This window comes from Lissotriton vulgaris, chromosome 1_1 (assembly GCF_964263255.1).
Source record: "Lissotriton vulgaris chromosome 1_1, aLisVul1.2, whole genome shotgun sequence".
NCBI classification, from domain to species: domain Eukaryota; kingdom Metazoa; phylum Chordata; class Amphibia; order Caudata; family Salamandridae; genus Lissotriton; species Lissotriton vulgaris.
The window spans coordinates 1,378,392,116-1,378,411,003 of NC_141685.1; the positions used below are offsets into that span (position 1 = coordinate 1,378,392,116).

General features: G+C 45.0%; 1 protein-coding gene across 1 annotated transcript in view; it reads left to right on the plus strand.

Annotated features, from left to right (window-relative positions):
* The first annotated feature begins 4,335 nt into the window (after positions 1-4,335).
* The window catches only part of PIN1 (peptidylprolyl cis/trans isomerase, NIMA-interacting 1), a 29,687-nt gene continuing 15,134 nt past the window's right edge, over positions 4,336-18,888 (plus strand). The window contains exon 1 of the mRNA XM_086966773.1: positions 4,336-4,452. Within this exon, the coding sequence (XP_086822899.1) occupies positions 4,395-4,452 (58 nt within the window). The 5' untranslated portion in view covers positions 4,336-4,394. The remainder of the gene's footprint in view (positions 4,453-18,888) is intronic.

Here is an 18,888-nt window from a genome sequence, read left to right on the forward strand (position 1 = left end):
CTGGACATGCACATAGGAGGTGTGCCCATAGAGATGATCGCCGACAGTGGTGCACCCATTACCATAATTCAGAGAAAGGTATGGGAAGAGAAGTTTGGGTCACAAAGAGGAGACGAATTGCGTCCGATGGACTTGAGACCGGTAACGTACACGGGGCAAAGGGTTCCAATGTTAGGGTACTGCCCGTTACTGTTTCAATTCAGAGGTCGCCAAGCAAATTGCAAATTGTACATTGCCGAAAAGTGGCCGTCAGTGCTCAGCTGGAAGGACCAGAGGGCGCAGGGAATACTGTTGAACCCAGGAGGAGTAGAGAAAATCTTGCTCATGGACATAGAGGGAAGGGACAACGGTGAATCCTGGCACAAGGCATACCCCAAAGTGTTTAGTGGACAAATTGGAGAACTAACCAAGTACAAACACCTCATCAAACTGAAGGAGGGAGTGAAACCAGTGGTCCACAAAGTAAGGAATGTCCCCTTCCGGTGTAGAGAAGCGGTGCAGGCAGAACTCGATAGACTGGAAGGAGAAGGGGTGATAAGAGCAATCGAGATTGCAGAGTGGCTTTCGCCCCTGGTGGTAGCACAGAAGCCTAATGGGAAAGTGAGACTGTGTGTCGACCTCAGAGAGCTCAACAAAAACATCCTGGTTGACAAGTTTCACCTACCCCACATCAGTGAGGTGCTAGCAAAAACAAAAGGCATACAGTGGTTCTCCACGATAGACTTGTCATCTGCCTACCACCAAATTAAGTTACAACCATCATGCAGTCACCTCACGTCGTTCATCCCACCCTTTGGCTGTTATGAGTTCGTAAGGATGCCGTTTGGCCTGGCCTCAGCGGCCGCGGTATTCCAGAAGCTTATGCACAAGCTCTTCAGGAAGGTGGTGGGAGTCCAGTTTTTCCAGGACGACATTCTGGTCATGGGAGAGACAAAACAAGAGCACAATGAGAAGCTGCACACAGTACTACGAACATTGCAGGAAAATGGATTGACAGCAGAGTGGTCAAAATGCGAATTTGGGGTGCAGTCTGTCATGTATCTTGGACATGAGGTGAGTGGAAAAGGTATAGAACCTAAAAGGACCAACATGCAAGCCATCTTAGATGCGCCCACCCCAAGCACGAAGGAAGACGTCAGATCATTCCTCGGAATGGCTGAATTTTACAGCAAATGTATTCCCCACTTCACCACAGAGACACATTACATGCGCCAACTTTTGAAGGAAAGGAATGGATTTCAGTGGAACCAGGAAAAACAAGAGGAGTTCGACACTTTGAAAAGGGAGATGAGTTAGGCCATACCTCTGAAGGGGTTTGACCCGGACGCGGAGTCCATTCTGACGACTGATGCGAGTGACCGGGGTCTGGGAGCAGTGCTAATGCAGCGGTCAGAGAAAGGGGAGATGTCGACGGTTAGCTTTGCTTCAAGGTCCTTAGCGCCCAACGAAGAAAAGTTTAGCATCATAGAAAAAGAAATCCTGGCTGTGGTATGGGCCATGGAGAGGTTCAGGCAGTATCTTTGGGGCGCAAAATTCTTGGTGAAGACAGACCAGAAGCCTCTAGTCAAGGTGTTAACATCAAGTGGGCATGCGCATGCCACCCCAAGGATTGCCAAAATGACACTACGCCTACTGGACTTCGTGTACGAGGTCGAACACATACCGGGACCGCAGAACAAAGTAGCCGATTTTTTGAGTCGAGCAGCAGCCATGGAGGACGCAGACAAGCAAGAGCGCCCAAGGTGGGAAGGATATGTGGTAGCCACCATTCAGGACATGGAAAGGGTGATTAGCGCACAAGAATGGGAAGAAGCCTACAAAGCAGATGATGACCTGGAAGCGATTAAGGGATATGTGTTCGGTCCATGGGTGGCCAGAGAAGAGACACCTCAAGGATGCACTAAGACGATACTGGGAGGTGAGAGAGGAACTGTCACTAGCGGAGAAAGCCATATTCCTCCTGAGAGGAGACAAAGTGGTTCCACCGCAAGGCATAATCGAACATTTGATGGTACTACTACACGAAGGGCACCAGGGAATCACTAAAACCAATGCCCTGGCCAGGCAAGCATACTGGTGGCCGGCCATCGATGCCCAAGTAGAACGACATGTGAGATCATGTGAGTCGTGTGCCAAGGCGCACAAATCCCAGAGCATGTTGAGACCACCTTTAGGGAAATACCCAGTACCCGAAGGACCATGGGAAATGGTGTCTATTGACATATTGGGACCCATCCTCAACAAGGAAGAAGTACAAAAGTATGCCCTCGTCCTCATTGACAAGTATTCCAAATGGCCAGAGATAGAAGCAAGAAAGAATGTGGATACAGACGCAGTGGTGAACTTCCTGGACAACACATTCGTCAGGGAAAGAATTCCAAAAATCATCACGTGCGACAATGGACCGCAGTTCATCTCGGCAAAATGGGAGGCGTTTACATCCAGGAATGGCATAGAGGTCAAACACACCCCCATTTACCACCCGTCGGGAAACGGACAAGTTGAACGATTTAACCGGGTGATAATGGGCACCATTCAAGCGGCCATCAACGATGGACTGGACTGGGAGAGAGAGTTACTGAAGATGATATGGGCCTACCGTATCACCCCGGGTAGCACCGGGTACAGTCCCTTCAAGGTACTGAGGGGAAGAGATGCCTTCACAAAGGACAACATGGCATGGAGGAAAATGGTGGTGCAAAGTAAATGGTCACCGGCGGTGGTCAGGAAGAACCTGGAGAAAGCGCAGGAGGTGTACACCGAACACTTCAATAAAAGACACAATGTACAAGGAGTGGAGCTGGAGAAGGGCGACTGGGTAAGGGTGAAGTTAGCAATCCTCAAAAGGAAAGGGGAGAGCAAGTTCTCACCACCCCTACGAGTAATTGAGCCTTATGCCCAATCGGCCCTACTCAGTGATGGAAAGGTGTGGTCGCAGGACAGAATGGCAAAATGCAGCAAGATCCTGAAGTGGGGAGAAGAGACGGAGGACAGTACAGAGTATGTGGACGAGGGAGAAGAAGGAAGTAGCAGAACGTACAGAGAGAAAGTAGAAGAAGGTACGCAGCAAGTGATAGAAGGGAATGAAGAAGGAAAGGAAGGAGTCATGGTGGAAGAAAGAGGGAGAGGCTGGAGCAAGGAAGGATCGGACAAGGACATGGTGAGAATGGACATAGAAAGCGCAAGTGAGAGGAGTGAAGGAATGGAACAGAGCGGCGAAGGAAGAGATGGAGTGACAAAGACGAGAGCGGGGAGAATAGTAAAATGTTCCGGTGAGCTTCAAGGACTTTGATATGAACTGCAAGTAAGGACTAGAATTTATGTTGGTCATTGCATAAAGGGGGGAGCTATGTGGTGACGGTCTAGCGTTCTGCATACCGGAAACCGGAAGGGCGGGACAGGAAGCGGAAGGCGGCCATTTGTGTTGTTGGTGCCGACCGCGTAAGGGAGTAGAAGTGTTTCCCGGCGCTCCGGTAATAAACCAAACTTAAACATATTTGGGTCTCTGTGTGGTGAATTTGAACTTCCAAATGCCATTGTAGCAAAATCCCCCAAACCCATGTTTGTCAACTTGACATGCTTCGGTTTCACTTAGTTGTTGGCCCTCTTGTCTAAAGAAAGGGGTGCGTCCTAAATGAATGTGAAAGTGCTGCATCTGCGCTAGTAATTTGCAATGCAATAGATCGCATTCGCAAGAGTTTAAGTTATTGTATTGCCTAATAGCCCAAACTCTTAAAAATGCTAGACCTATTGCATTGCAAATGCTTGTTGCAACTGTGAGTGTAGTTATTCATCGAAAGCCACAAGTCCGGTCGAATTAGGTAAACCAAGCGGCCATCTTTGAAAGTAACATTTTACCTGTAATTTCGACGGCATGGCATATTTGTTGCCAAGTTTAAAAAAAGCTAAGAGCAAATTCTCAAAAATAAAAAATTACTTCTGAAAAGCAGTATGTCGAACACATTCAGCAATTCCAGTCACACGTGAAATAATTATTGGGGCACCTACAGTCAAAATATTGTCTCATAAAAAGTTAATTGAATCAAATATTCTTTAATTCCTGGAGTATGGTCATTTCTGTTTTCACATTCTCGAAACAGAAATTGCGCCATTGTAAAATGTCCGTCGCCATGGACATTTGTGTTCAAGTCCAATCACAAGCGTGTGTGCAATGTTTAGGGTATAAGCCAATGAGCGCTGGATTTATGTGGCGGGACTGTAAAAGGAACCAGTCACAGTCCGCTTTTTCTCACCTAGCTGACTTAGATTCAAGAACCTAGCCTCTTTTTCCCGGTCAGCCAATCAGAGGGTAGCTTGTCCGATTCGGTGACGTCAGCGCGCTGGGCGTGGTCCTTGTTGTTGGTACATGTACTTCACGGCATTAGCCAACCAAGATGGCTGACGATGAGAAGCTGCCGTCTGGGTGGGAGAAGCGCATGAGTCGCAGTTCAGGTGAGGGAAGTAACAGTGTGATGATGCTTCTCCCCAGAAATGCGAAGTACGAGGTAGGCACGAGGTGTAACTGCACCTTCTGTGCATGCATAGGTACTTGCATCTTGCAGTCGTGCGTGCTGCCGCAGAGGAGAAGCAAATGACTGTCCATTGTGGGCGGGGCTCTCGGCCCTGCAGCCTTTCCTGGGATGGTGTGTTCCTATGCATTTATGTATTTTATGTTGCTACCGCGAATGTGATTTTTTCTGGAAGAGTGCAGCGAAAGTGCTGATAAATTCGTCATGTTTTGCTGTGGAGTCAAGGATATTTGTCTGATGTATTAAGGCCTTTATGCTTATTGCGCATGAATCTTACCCTCTAAGGTAAACGTGATTGCTTTGGATAATTGTAGGAGCGTAGGTAATGACAAACCTTTTAAAAATAAAAAGTTCATTGAAAGACGTTATGCTGTTCTAGGTCTTAAAGCAAAAAAAATAAAAATAAATCTGAACCTTATTTGGCGACTCAATATAATCAAATTGGGCGCAATTCAGGGCCTATTGTATCACCCTCCCTCCCCTTTTGAGATGCATGAAAGCACCCGGGAGTGACTACTTAATCGTGGCAATTAAATGTGCCGAGAACAAACACCCCGCCTCTCTCCCCTCCCCCAAAAAAGGCGGGCTTGAGATGTAGGTGCCTCTATCTGCTTCCCACTGACATACATAGTGAGCACTCGCTTACTTTGAGAACAATTTCAAGACTTTAAATCAGATACTACTTCACTAATATATGGATAGGAAAATGTGGCGTTTGTAGCGACATTTGAGGTAATTGCGTCTGAGGCCTGAAGAGTGTCCCGTTAACTTGGTGCAAATGCATGTCCGTTTCTTATGTAAGTAGTTATAAGTAAATGTAAGCGAACATAGGAGTGCGAGTGGTAAATACATAATTTCCACTCTTTTTTTTTTTTTTTTTTTTTTGGCCTGAGAAATTATCGGGTCTTGTATTTAAGCAAATCCAGGTCTTTGAACAGTTTGGACTCGTGCCACTTTATTTTAATTAACTCTTCTCTAATCTGTTTACTTTGAAAGTCTTGGATGTCATTCCCTCCAAATGTATGCTTTAATATCATCACAGACCGGTTTCAAAGTTTAAGCCCACCTCCAATATAAACATAATCTTGTATCCTAGTTCTGCAGGATCTAGGTGGTACTCCTTGTGTAATTGACAAATCAATGAATCTACCAGGTTATCCTGAAACACTAGTTTGGCCCTTTCCAAATTGACTAATAAAATGGAAGCATAGGCAAAGCCAATAAGTCTCACCCATGTAAGAGCTATTGTCTATGACAAATCCTTTTAGCTATGTTGTACAGCAGCACGGCTGAGAGTTAACAAGGACAATAGCTCTTACACCGGACATTTTTTATTTATTTTATTTTTAAAGTTTTTATATAGCGCTAGCTCGACCCGTAGGTATCATAGCGCTTTACATGCACGGTAAAACAGCAGAAGGACAATAACATTACATAGTAGGCGGTCAGTAAGGAAGCAAACCAGACAAAATACAGCATGGGAATAAATATGCTGTGCAGCGGAGGGGGAGAAAGCTAAAAGGGCGAGAAAGACAGTCCGGTCACCCACTATCCTTAAAAGTCCAGGGAGAGGGGAGACAACTTGGATAAAGAAGACTAGGGTAGTTTACGTTGATCATGAAAGTATTTCTTTAGGAGATGGAGTTTCAGGTCCCTTTTGAAACGGGAGAAGGAGAGGTTGCATCTGAGGACTCCAGGGAGAGCGTTCCATATCCTGGGAGCGTTGCCAGAGAACGATCGGTTCTGGGGTTTATTCTTTTTCACTTTCATGATGCAGGCCAATTTATAGGTACATCTCCCTTCCATGGGAAGCCAATTGAGGCAGTTGAGGGCTGGAGTGAGGTGTTCAAATCTTTTAACTCCAGATACGAGTTGAGCGGACATGTTCAGCACTGCTCTTATGGTGCTAGGTGAGCTTTCGGAGTCCCTGTAAGGATGGCGTTCCCATAGTCTATTTTGGAGAGAACTAGGGATTGGACTACTGGTCATCATGGGGTAGAAAAGATTTCAGTTTCTTGAGGTTTTTTAGAGAGAAGAGCACTTTTTGCATAGTTTTTGATGTGGGCCTTCATTGATAAGTTCTTGTCAAGGGTGATGCCTAGAGACTTAACTGAGACGGATAGGGTAAGGGGGCAGTTTAAGGCAACCAGCTTCTTGAGCCACTCTTGGATAGGGCGATGGTTACTTTTTGGAGAGAATAGGATTAGTTCAGGTTTGTCCGGGTTGAAGCTTTAAGTGGTTAACATAGAATCATCTTTGGATCTCGGTTAGGTTGGTATTTAGGAGTTGGATGTCGCTGGGAGACTTGATCCTGAAACAGATTTGGGTGTCCGTGTAAAGGTGGTAATTCACTCCAGCTTTTTTCAATATGATTGTGAGGGGCTCCATGAAGAGGGACGGGAAGAGAATCGAGCCTTGCGGGACCCCAAGTGTAACTTTAGTTGGTTTTGAGACAGGAGTTAATTTTAATTAGTTGCGAGCGGTGTTGAAGGAAGGAGGTGAAACATTTTAGTACTGTGCCATTGATGCCGGACTGTTTCGACACGGTCGTCAAAAGGGCTGGATGTTGGCCCCTCATGAAGACGGCAGCAAAAAGTCAATGCAGAGCAGGGAGCGCAGCACAATCTGTCTGTTGCATCTTGAAACCCATTGGCCTACCTTTTGGCACTTTTTTTTCTGACAGGGCAAGTGGGTGGAAGCATAACCAATAAGAATGGTGTCCGGGAGCCTACCACCCTATTTGCTGCCGGAGGACCCCCCTTCCATGGCATTGCTTGGATTATATCCTGGTATTGTAGAGCCTTATTGGATTATTCCCTTCCTCAGTGCCGTTTTGGGCCTTGCCTCTGCTAGTGTTGCAGGATGCTCAGTTTAAACCTTTGGGGTCTGCTGTCTTCAGGTTTGTTTCTGCTCCAGTTGTTCTGGTGGCCGTTTTTCTAGGTGCCAGATTGGGTCCTTGTTTGTCCTCTCCTTGATTCCTTCTGTATTTTCAAGATATTTTGGTGCTTTGTCCTGTTACATTTCTCTCCGTGGGTGGGTGTTCTCTTTTCCTTTGTATTCTGCTGTTTTTTGTCAATTTTTGCCCATATCCTGTGTCTGCTCCATTGAGTTGCGTTTCCCTTCCTGGATGTACTTCGTGCTCTTGCTGTGTCGTTGTGATGCTCTGCTGTTCTTTGCACGTCAGAGGCCTTGTTGGTCTCCCTGGGTCTAGTGATGAGAAGTTTCCTGCTTTTCTCTTGTTAGCATTTGTCAGTGTGTTTGTTTTGCAGCCACTTGGGCTCCTGCACACATTTTTGGTCCCATTGCAGTTTGCTTCTCTGTGGTGCTGCTGGTTTGACTTCTGTGGGCCCTTCCGCGTTGTCATGTTTGGATCTTTGCATTCATGTCCTTGTTTTGCTTAGAGCGTGGTGTTTTTGGTTGAATCAGTTTCTGGATTGTGTATATACTTATGCTCGAGGACAGTGAGGAAGATGGGATGAGGAGGTTTCTTACAGTAATATTCATTACTCAGTGTCTTTCTCGTCAGTCCCGAGGTCCCTGATGTGAGCCACACATCACCCAACCCTGGTTTCCTCTTGCAATGCAATAGGTCTTGCTTTATTAAAGTTTGAGCTATTGGCATTGCTAAATAATGCAACACCAATAGCTCAAACTTTAATAATGCAAGACCTATTGCATTGCAAATGCTTGTTTATTTAGCATTAACTCGACCCAAAGGTATTGGAGCGAAGTTAAATTACACAACGACAAGGGACATTCATTTGTGGTAGGCAAGGGGAGATAAAGTGATGTGCCCACAATCACAGGATGTTTAAACCATGCCGGGACTCGAACCTGGTTCTCCAGCTCCAAAGTCGGCAGCCCTAGCAGTTATGCCACAAAAAAGCCGCTATCAAAAAGAGCTCAGTGGTGTTTGCAGTAGATGCCTTCCATGCAACAGGATGGTCAGGCAATCCAGTCTATTCTGCAGCCTATGAAGGTTGCTAAAGAAACCAAGTAAGTCTATGTATCCGCGTCTCCACGGCTTCTCCAGCTAGAGATGTATGAAAGACTACAGTTAAGGATGCACCATTACATGTGAGAGAAATGAGAGCGGAATCTCAAAACTGCATGTTCTGAAAACCAGACCAAAGCAGCAGGACCCACCGGAAGCCAACTTCAAGGACACAAAGCTCCCGGTGCGCAACCAACTGTCAGCACTCAAGATTGGAGGTATTGGGGGGCACAGAGGCTGATGTACATTGTTAAAAGGCAATTAAGTCCAATAACTCTAACCCTCCTCCCCTGCAGCGAATAGTCCCCAGCAGAACACAAGCAGAGACCTGAGCGTCCTCCACGCAGTCATGTCTGGAAATATACAATCCAATCCTAGGGGCTCCAAACGGGGGAGATGTTGCTAGCGCTGTAATACTTCCCAACCCCTCCCTCCAAACGGTGCAAAACCTCACAGCGATCCGGGACAGAAGAGAAGGTTGGACGCCTCGTGGAGATGGTGCTGTGATCTCTCAACTCATCCTGCAGCAGCTAGAACTAACTGCGGGGACTTGGTGGGGAGAGGCGGGCAATGGGAGGCTCGGGGAAATCCGGGGCGATCCTGGCAAGCTGGCGGCTGGACAGAGTAAGAACGAATCGAAAGTTGGGGTGTGTGTGCACCACAGAGGAGCAGGGGAGGGAGCGCGGCACCAAGGCGAGCACGTGCTGGCCACCGTCTGGAATGGGCGGAGCAAAGGCGGGACATGCGCCCGCTTTTGCCCAATTGCTTGCCTTATTTCTGTAAAAAAAACACGCTCAAGCCAATGGCCGTGGGGAAAAGCATGATCACATGCACGAGCGTGTGGTCCGCTTTCAGAACCCCTTTCATGAGGTCTCGTGCTGCGTGAGCGGTGCTGCACACTGCAACACTAAGCATGAGACCTAGAATAATGTACAGGTTTGCTAGGTTTACCTACGTGCATGCTGAGGGTGCATACAATTCACAAGTACCCACATTTGAAAACGTTAGCTATTGCATTATGCAATAGAATTTATCTGTAGCTTATTTAATTGGTAAAAAAATCTGTAATGTGCTCCATGTTGCTACGAAGAATGTTGAATCAAGCTCCATGCAGAACACAAATTATTTGGAAAAAAATCAATTGGGCAATTGGAACTAGAGGATTTGACAGCCATGCTTGATGCTGAAGTACATCAGTAAAAAGCAATTCTTTTGTTGGTGCTGTTAGATATGGCAAATAGAAAAGGCACAATAATGAAGCTGTTGACTGCAGCATCATTCTGTACGTCAATGAATGCACCCTTGTGTGTGCATACAACATGACCGTGCACCTTTTTTTAGTGATCGAACAAAGGTGTGTACCACTCAAACCAAACATGTTCCCTGTTAAAACAACTTGATAGAAAAAAGGGGTACTCCAATTTGACGTGCTCACGTAATATTTATTAAAAAAAACAAGTTTGTCTAAAGGATAATATCCTTTTTATGCAACGCTAAACATTTGGGGTACAAAAGCTTTTCAATAAGAGTGCAACAGTACTGATTTAATCAACTTTAGTATGATGAAACAAATTAGTCTACAATCTTACTCGAGGCAACGTGATAGAAATGATTATTCTCACCCAGAGCAATGGGTTTCACTTGAAATAGCTTCGGAAGGAGGAAAGGTTGATGTAGCCCTGTCAGGAGAGTAACCTGTAACATGTGACCTGATGGTTAAAAAAAAAAAAAGACCTCAGCAGGGATCGCTTATATTGCAAAGCTGGACACCCGTTGAAGATATTTCCGTAGCAGGTGTATTCACCCACTATTTCATCAGGTCAACTGAACAGTGCAATTAATCACATGGCACGATAAGATGCATGATTTTATTCTGTCTCGACCCATCACCGGCACAACAGTAATTTAGTTGAAGATAAATGGGGGCAATTTGCAGCTATCACCGCCTATGTTAGATTGCTTTTATTACAAAAAGCTTTTGCTGCACTGTCTACCTTGCAGTTGGCCATGCCTCATCAGCTACCGAGTTAGTATGTGCAACTGAGGATGCACCAGTGGCTGAATGCAAGAATGAGTTAATAGTTGGGTGAACGGTATCATGAGTACGCGGATAAATTATTGATTGTTTGGATGAGGTGTAGTGAGTGCTTTGACTCTCTGGCTCATTTCTGGCTTTACTCATTTTCCCATCTGCAACCCCATTCACAAAAAATGAGCCAATCAACAAATGGAATTAGCTTTCAGTTGCTTACCAGGTCTATAGGCTTTTCCGATGCTGCTATCAACCATGTTTGCTGTTCCATGCATTGCCCACCCGGGGAGGAATTAAAACGAAAGGGTTTCTTAGGGTTGCACTACTTGGCCATGTCCCTTTCGGACAGCCCTCCTCCTCTTCCTCTCTGGGAATTGAGACATTTCAGAAATGTGAACGGTGGGATGTAAAACCACATAAGGCAGGCAAGGTTTTCCAAACTTCCACCTGTGCTGCATTCTGCTGGTACATGCAGTACTTTATTCAAAGACCGACATGCACACATTCATAATACCCAGGGAAGCGGGAGGAAGTGGCAGCCCAGAACAAGCACCTTCTGACAAAAGTGCCTGACGTTTTTTTTTTTTTTTTTTTTTTTTTTCTTGGTCTTTGAATGCTTAGCAAATGTGACGAGATGAGAATAAGATTTCCAACAAGATTTACAGGGCTGTCTGAGCTGGGAGCTACTGAAAACACAGAGCGCTTGTGTCAAATGCTCAAAACAATCAGAAAAAGTAAGTCCTGAAACGTGTCCTAAATTGGCAGCTGGGGATGGGTACCAGTACTTGTTCCCTGCTCTGTGGGAGGGATGAACACATGCATTAGTCATGTCTCTTGCTGTCATATACGAATAGGGAGAGAATAGGAAAGAGTTGGAGCCAGCGAATGGGAAGCTTATGGACAGGCTGTAGCCCACACATTTCATAGGTTTCTCTTCGAGACAGCACATGCACTGTCTAGAGCCAAGACCAAACAAACATTTGCAATGCAATAGGTCTTGCATTTGCAAGAGTTTGAGCTAATAGCATTGTAAATGACATTGCCTTTTATTTAGGTTTTGGAAACCCGCACTTTGTACGTCTAGTAAGCTATATTGTTTTAGGGCAGTGCAAAGTCTTTATTTATTTTATTTTGAAAGTTTTATATAGCGTGGACAAGATCTTTGCAGATATCAGAGCGCTTTACAAAGAAGGGGTACATGAGGGAGCATAGTCAAACAGGTAAGACAATGAAGCTAACAGTACAAATAGGTGGGGGCAAAGCCAATCATGTAAATCAATAATACAATTAATACAAATAAGCAATGGGATCAAACAAGTAGTACAGATCGGTGCAGTGTCTTTAAAGAGTACGAAATAATAGTTCAGGTGTATTTAGCCATGAGGATAGCTTTTACTTCTTTCTTAAAGAGTGTTGTGGAAGAGATTAGCCTGGTTTCGGGAGGGAGTGAGTTTCAGATCCGGGGTGCCATTCCTGAGAAGGAGCGCTTATAGTTTTTTTTTCCTTCCGGAATCTTCTAGGTTTCAGAAGAAGATTGTTTGTGCCTCTAGTGCTTCTGGTGCCGCCAGAGATTGTCAGCTTCTGAGTGAGGTAGCCGGGTGAGTTCAGGTGTACCGCCTTGTGTGTCAAGCAGGCGATTTTCAGATGTATTCTGGCTTCAAAAGGCAGCCAGTTCAGGGATTTCAAGTCGGGGGGGGGGGGGGGGGGGGGGGAGGAATGTGAGAGTGCTTTTTTGACCCAGTGATGAGTCTTGCTGCAGCGTTTAGAGAAGCTCTTAGGGGTGCGGTAGTAGTTAGGGGGAGTCGCAAAGGGCGATGCTGCCATATTCAATTCGGGGGATGACTAGAGCTTGTACTGCGGTTTGGAAGTCTTTGGCTGGGAGGAAGGGTTTAAGTTTCCTCAGGGTATTGATTTGGAAGTTCGCTCCCTTAGTTGCCTTGCTGATATGTTGCTGCATGTTGAGATTGGTGTTGAGTGTTATGCCTAAAGATTTTGCTGAGTCCTCGATGGTGGGTTGGACATTGAGTGCGGTTAGGTGCTTAAGCCAACTTTGAGTGATGGAGATCTTCACTGGAGGTGAGATCAGAAGGAACTCTGTTTTCAGAGCATTGAGTTTGAGATGATTATCGGCAAGCCAGGATTGGGTGCTTCTGATCGTTGAGTTCAGGAGCAGAATGTCTTTGGGGGATTGTAATTTGAGATAAAGTTGGGTGTCAACGTCGTACATGTGAAAGTGTACATTGGATGCTTGTAGCAAGGTGGTGAGAGGTTCCATAACTAGGTTGAACAGAGTCGGATAGAGAGGATCCTTGGACGCCTAGCGTTACAGGTATTGGCGAGGACATCAGTTTGTTGCTCTTGAATTTCTGCGACCTGTTGTGTAGAAAGGAAGAGAACAACTTGAGAACAGTTCCAGATAAACCCATTCTTGCCTTTAGTAGTTCGAGTAGATTCTCATGTTGAACGGTGTCGAATGCTGAAGAGAGATCAAGAAGGATGAGGAGGCAGGTGTCGTTTTGGTCTAACATTTGAAGTGCGTCGTCCATTATGTGAGTCATAGCAGTTTCTGTACTGTGTCCTGCTCGGAAGCCTGATTGATGAGGGTTGAGGAGATCTAACTGTTCAATGTGTTTAGCCAGTTGTAGTTGTGCACATTTTTCCAGCAGTTTGGAGAGAGTGGGAATATTGGTAATGGGACGGTAGTTGTTCAGATCAGAGGGGTCGGCTGTAGCTTTCTTTAGTAAGGGTGCGACTTGTCCAACTTTGAGGGAGTCGGGTATGGTTCCTTGTTGAAGAGAGCTGTTGATAATTTTAGTCCAGAGTGGGAGTAGCAAAGGGATAAAGTCTTTTACAGCGTTAGCAGGAAGGGGGTCCGTGAGGGGATTGGATGGTTTCAAGGTGCTGAGCAGTTTGCCAATTTCTTCTTCAGAGTAGGTGCCAAAGGTTGACCGTGTAGCATTGTTTTTTGGTTGAGTGGGTGCTATGCATTGGGGTTTGGAGTAAAGGCTTGTGTCAATGAGGAGATCGCTCTTTGTTGTCAGTTTTTTGGATAAAGAAAGCGGAGAAGTCTTCACAGGAGGGTGCTTTGCGTACAGTGCTGAGTGGTTGGGGTTGTTCCTTGGATTGTATTCTGATTAGCTCAAACAGTTTTTTCGGACGTTTTTTTGCTTGGTCGAGCTGTAGGCTGAATAAATCTGATTTTGAGCATTTTGTTTTCCTGAAATAGGGGTTTCTCTTTTTCGTCAGTTTTTAGGTGCAGTGCAGAGGGAGCTGATCTCCAGGTGCGCTCTGCCATTTGCATGTCTTGTCTATCCTCATTGAGACTCCCTTCGTACCATGGATTGGAGGTTTTGGTAGAGACTCTTTTTAGCTTCATGGATGCAGCCTCATTAAGTATTGAGGTCATAGCGTTGAGATAGTGGTCAGTCAGGGATTGAACTTCCGTAGCGCCGGTCGGTGGGAGTAGGAGGTTGCAGCTGTTGGGGGGCAAAGAGCTGGGGTTGAGTTTTTTCAGGTCTCTTTTCCAGACTTTGGGCTTGGAGGATTGAACCGGGTTAAATTTAACTTTTTCATTGATGAAGAATGTGACCATATGGTGGTCTGACCAGTCACAGGTCTTCTTGCAATTCCAAATTTGACCTAGGTCTGATTTATCTTTCTGCCAAATATCTCACTTTTCACCACATAAAATAACTTGGACGAGCCGTCACGTTGAGGCTGTACGCATGCTTTCAATAAAGTACTATTGGCAAGCATGTTAACAAAAATAAGCTCCAGATTAAGATAAGCCAGAGAAGTCAATGCACTAAATTAAATTAATTTCAGTGTGGGTCATTGTATCCCTAACTAGCTTCTATTCACACAAATCTGACATCCCAGATCCCACAATCTAATCTATATTATCCGAGACCAGCGAGTTTCTGAAATTAAGAATTTTACGTAGAAAGAGCATGCAGATTTGTAGATGGATACCTGTGAGTACCAATGATGTTCAGAGAGGTTCTAAGTGACATTAAGAGCAAGTGGCCTATGATGTCACTCAGAACCCGAAGGTGAAAAACGTTCCCTTTATACAAATTTATGTTGTATATGGGCCTTATCACCATACAGTAGAAACAAAAAATGGGTACAATTGCTTAGAATGGACAGTGATCATTGTTACATCAAATAAGTGTAACAATAACTCTGTTCAATGTTGTGACATAATTGGAAATAAAAGTGTTAAGGAACATTTATTTGGATAGTAGATCACTATAAAACTATACTGCTATGAAGAACCGTTTTTCCTCCTCAAAACAGCCAGCAGTTCACATTTAAACTACCAGGCATATAAATGTCTGTTTTTTTTATATGGATGGCCCATTTTGGAAAAATTAGCAACTCCACTGCACGATCTTCTTTTAACCCTTGGATGCTGATGACGAGCTCAGCTCGTCATGATGCACGGTTGAGCTGTGCTGATGACTAGCTGAGCTCGTCATGAATAAAGTAAAATATAAATTTCCAGCACAGGACGGGAAAACTGCTAGCAGCCAAGGTGTTAAGTTACGTGTGCTGATGCTCTCGCGGTTACGGGTTGGACAGAGCACCGTACCTCTTGGATTTAAGTCACACAGATTATGTTAAAACTATGTTCGACTTGGCTATATATTCTCTACCAAGGTGGAACAAGCCAGTGTAGAACCATGTTAAATTGAGAGAACTCATAATTTCAGACGGAAGAACATAATGTGGCTCTGTCACCATGCAGTAGACACCACTTATTGCTCCACACATTTGAATAAAAAGTTATGCAATTGTAAACCAAAAATAAAATCTGAAACTCACTTGCCACAAATTTTTCTGGAAAATGTAATTTATCCTTCTTACCTTTTTATACAACATACTAGCTGATCAATCACTCCACATATTCATGTGGACACTGAGGCAGGGCAGGTCTTTAGAAGTTGCAGTACTGCCTGCCACATCTCATTTGGAAGTTGCCTGACTAATGGTGCACCAGTGACTTCTGCACAGAGTTTTAGTACAAACTGACAGTGCCATACTGGGTATGCTTGAGGAAAAGCTAAATCCAAATGTTTAAGGGCACTTTAAAGGTTAGGGGGCGTAATCCGTTAGTCCAGAAACTGAGATAGTTTTGTGATATTATTAGTAACATTTAAAAGGACCATGTTTCGCAACAGGTGTACGAGATTCCAGGAGCCTGATGACCTGGCACTGATCTGACTCTGGGACAAAGTAGTGACTCAGGAAGAAAGGTGTTGGTGTTACCAACACCTACTCACCATACCAAGGCTATAGGGTATGCACTGCCCCTTACACCTTGACACCACTCCCCTCTCTGTGTTGCGGACGTCAAAGAAAACAAAGTCGCACTTAGCTCATGTCAGCCCCCTGCGGGTACTGTTACAGAGCAAGCATCTCTCCCCAGCTACGTGCATCCCAGTGCAGCAACGCAGCTCCCAGAGGGATCTCTGCCAGTCTTAGAAGCCATGATGGGCTGCTATCCGCACATGTCACATGGGCCTTTTTGTTTTCAAAGCATGGCATTGTGGTTCCAGCTGATTTCTACAGAGGGCTTCCAACAATCTCCACTCTCCTTAGAAAAGCGAGTGGATATTTTGTACCACTATTTTCGTCCTTCGAGCCCGGGGATTTGTTTTCGGATTCTCTACCGTGCCGCGTCTCTATCAGCTTATCGTGTCTCACCATCGTAAATCATGTGGTTTGGACTGTAGCCCATTGAGCGGTTTGACCATAGAGCGGTTTGACCATAACTAATTTCATTAGATCAACTACTTCCCGCCATACCAGGATCCAACTAAAGACGGCACCTTTTAATTCTGAATCTGAACCCAGTGGGGAAAATAATACACAAATCGGCACCATACCATGGTGATACCTTTCTCCAATACAGGATACATACAATAGTGATGCCTCCTAATTAGACCTAGCCACATGCCCTGAGCTCCACGTTTACGCCAATCTACAGTTCAGTCTCCTGTACCTTACGTTTTTACACATCAGCAATCTGAATACCTACATATCACAGTGCGAAGTCTGAAAGTACGTCCCCTATTGGATGTTACAGTACACTAAGACTGTGACCTGATGAAGGCGACCTAGCCTAAACGCGCGTAGTCTCACTACCGCCTTGTCATTATTTGTCTCCTGTTTTAACTCTGTACTGTTTATAATGATCATCATGTCAATTAATACATGTCTACACTATATTGTAAAATATTTTTCTTTTTTTATGTCTAATAATAACTATACATTTTCTTAAAAAAATGATGGAAAGTATGATTCATTATAAAAACAAAAAATATTTTTTAGGCCATAGCCTTGTAAGGAAAAAAAACCTTTGAGTTTTATTATGTCACAGCCTTGACTAAGCTATAGACTTTTCTCAACTATTGCGCAGTATGTGCATAATAGACGCCTGGGTGAGGTCATCAATGATGTAATTTGAGATGTCATATTGAATGTCATGAGGGATGTAATATGTGAGGTCGTAAGCAGTGCATGGCAGGGGAGGAAGTTCTAGTTATCTCTGCTAATTATAACTAGTGCATTTTTGTGGTGGTTTATTTTTAGTTCAAAATGTTAATGTTGTCCCTGACACATTCACCTAACTATAACAGTACTATAACCCTGAGGGTTTGTTTTCCCAGTGAATTTCTAATGTTTTATTTTAGACAGATTTTTTTTCATCACACCTAACTATGCAGTGAAGTAAGATCCCTCCCCCGCTTAAGTTTCCATTCTCACAAGAAATATTACAGTGGACATGTTCTACACTTGGGGTTTGTCAAAGGTGATGAACAGCAAAATCCTTCCATACAATGGTAATCTGACATTGCATGTAACAAAATACCTAGTCTTTAATACTGAGAAATAATAATTAACACTTAAATGCCTGGCAGATTCTAAGATAGGTATGTATTCTTTGAAGAACTACGGAGGCAAATTGTAGGATTGTGTTAGTTTGAGCAGGTGGGTCAATCTTTGGTGTTGATTGGAACACCACTTCCTGGTTACCAAGCAGTTTAGCTGGAGACCAACTAGGGACCCTAAATATCAGTTTGTGAAATTTGATAGGCAGCAGTGTGTGCCATACATGGTGACCTATCACCTCATTCAGCTAAGAGGCTGTCTCTACTGGCTGAGGGGCTTCAGGGCCTTTCTTCCGAAGGCTGGTACATCTAAAGCGCACCAGGCAGAAGTCAAAGGCAGAGCCCTCAGCAGCTTGTGCTTCAATACACTCGAGCCACAATCCCTAATGTAAGTACTTCGCTACCCTCCCATACTGATGCTCTGTGTCTGGAGAGGGCACCGTAGAGCTATTGGCGTGAGCTGCTTAGAGCCCTCTCCACCTCCTGTGCTTCTATCTTCTCATGGCCGTGCACCACAAAACTGGTACACACGCCACGACTTTAAGTGGCCTCAGGATATCGCTCCTTAAGGCTGGTACATGCAAATTGCAACAGGCAAAATTCAGCCAAGGCAGAGTCCTGTGGAGACTGTTTTTCAGACAGTTCAGAGCTGCAATGCCTGACTAACGTGGTTTACAGCACCCAGATTGATGCTCGATGGGGGGGGAGAGGGGGGGGGGGGGTTCTCTCCCTTGTGAGCAGAAACCACCTGTCCATCTGGTTGGGTCACACTCCCGCCTCAAGCACACTGTCCACCAACAGTGCCTTCCCCCTCTTGCCCATAGGGTCTACCCACTAAGGACCTATGTTATTGAATTGCCACAGTCGGCACCTCAGTATCTGGTTAACTATCTTTATGATGACATACTTCACTGTATCCTACCTTGACAGCCCCACGTTTATCACTAACCAGTCTATTGTCCTCTATCCCCTTTCTGATCTCGAGTGCAGTTACTGTCCCACCTACGGAAACCAGGGCACTCCCTACCCATCCTCTAGCTCCAAAGGGGCTACCAGTACATCGGTCGGGATGTACTGGAGCCACCCTTCACCATCAGCCACCCATTGACCGCTCCCCATTCAAATGAACTCCTCATGAGAGCAAACCTAGCATTGTTCTCCTCCAGTACTGTCAGTTAAGCATTTAAACTGCAGTACCTGTATCAGTCTTTCTTCATTTTAATGAGATAGCCACTGCAGTCATGGGACCAACCACATGGGGTCCCACACTCAAACCCCAGAGCAAAAATACTTGGCAGACTTCTTGGGTGGTGTTCCATCCATCCTTCCCCGTGGTTGACTTGGGGTTATTTTCAAATGCATTATGGGGGGACTACGTGGATGGAATACATTTGCTACGGGGTCCTGTGTATATACGCTGATAGCGAGTGTTTAGTG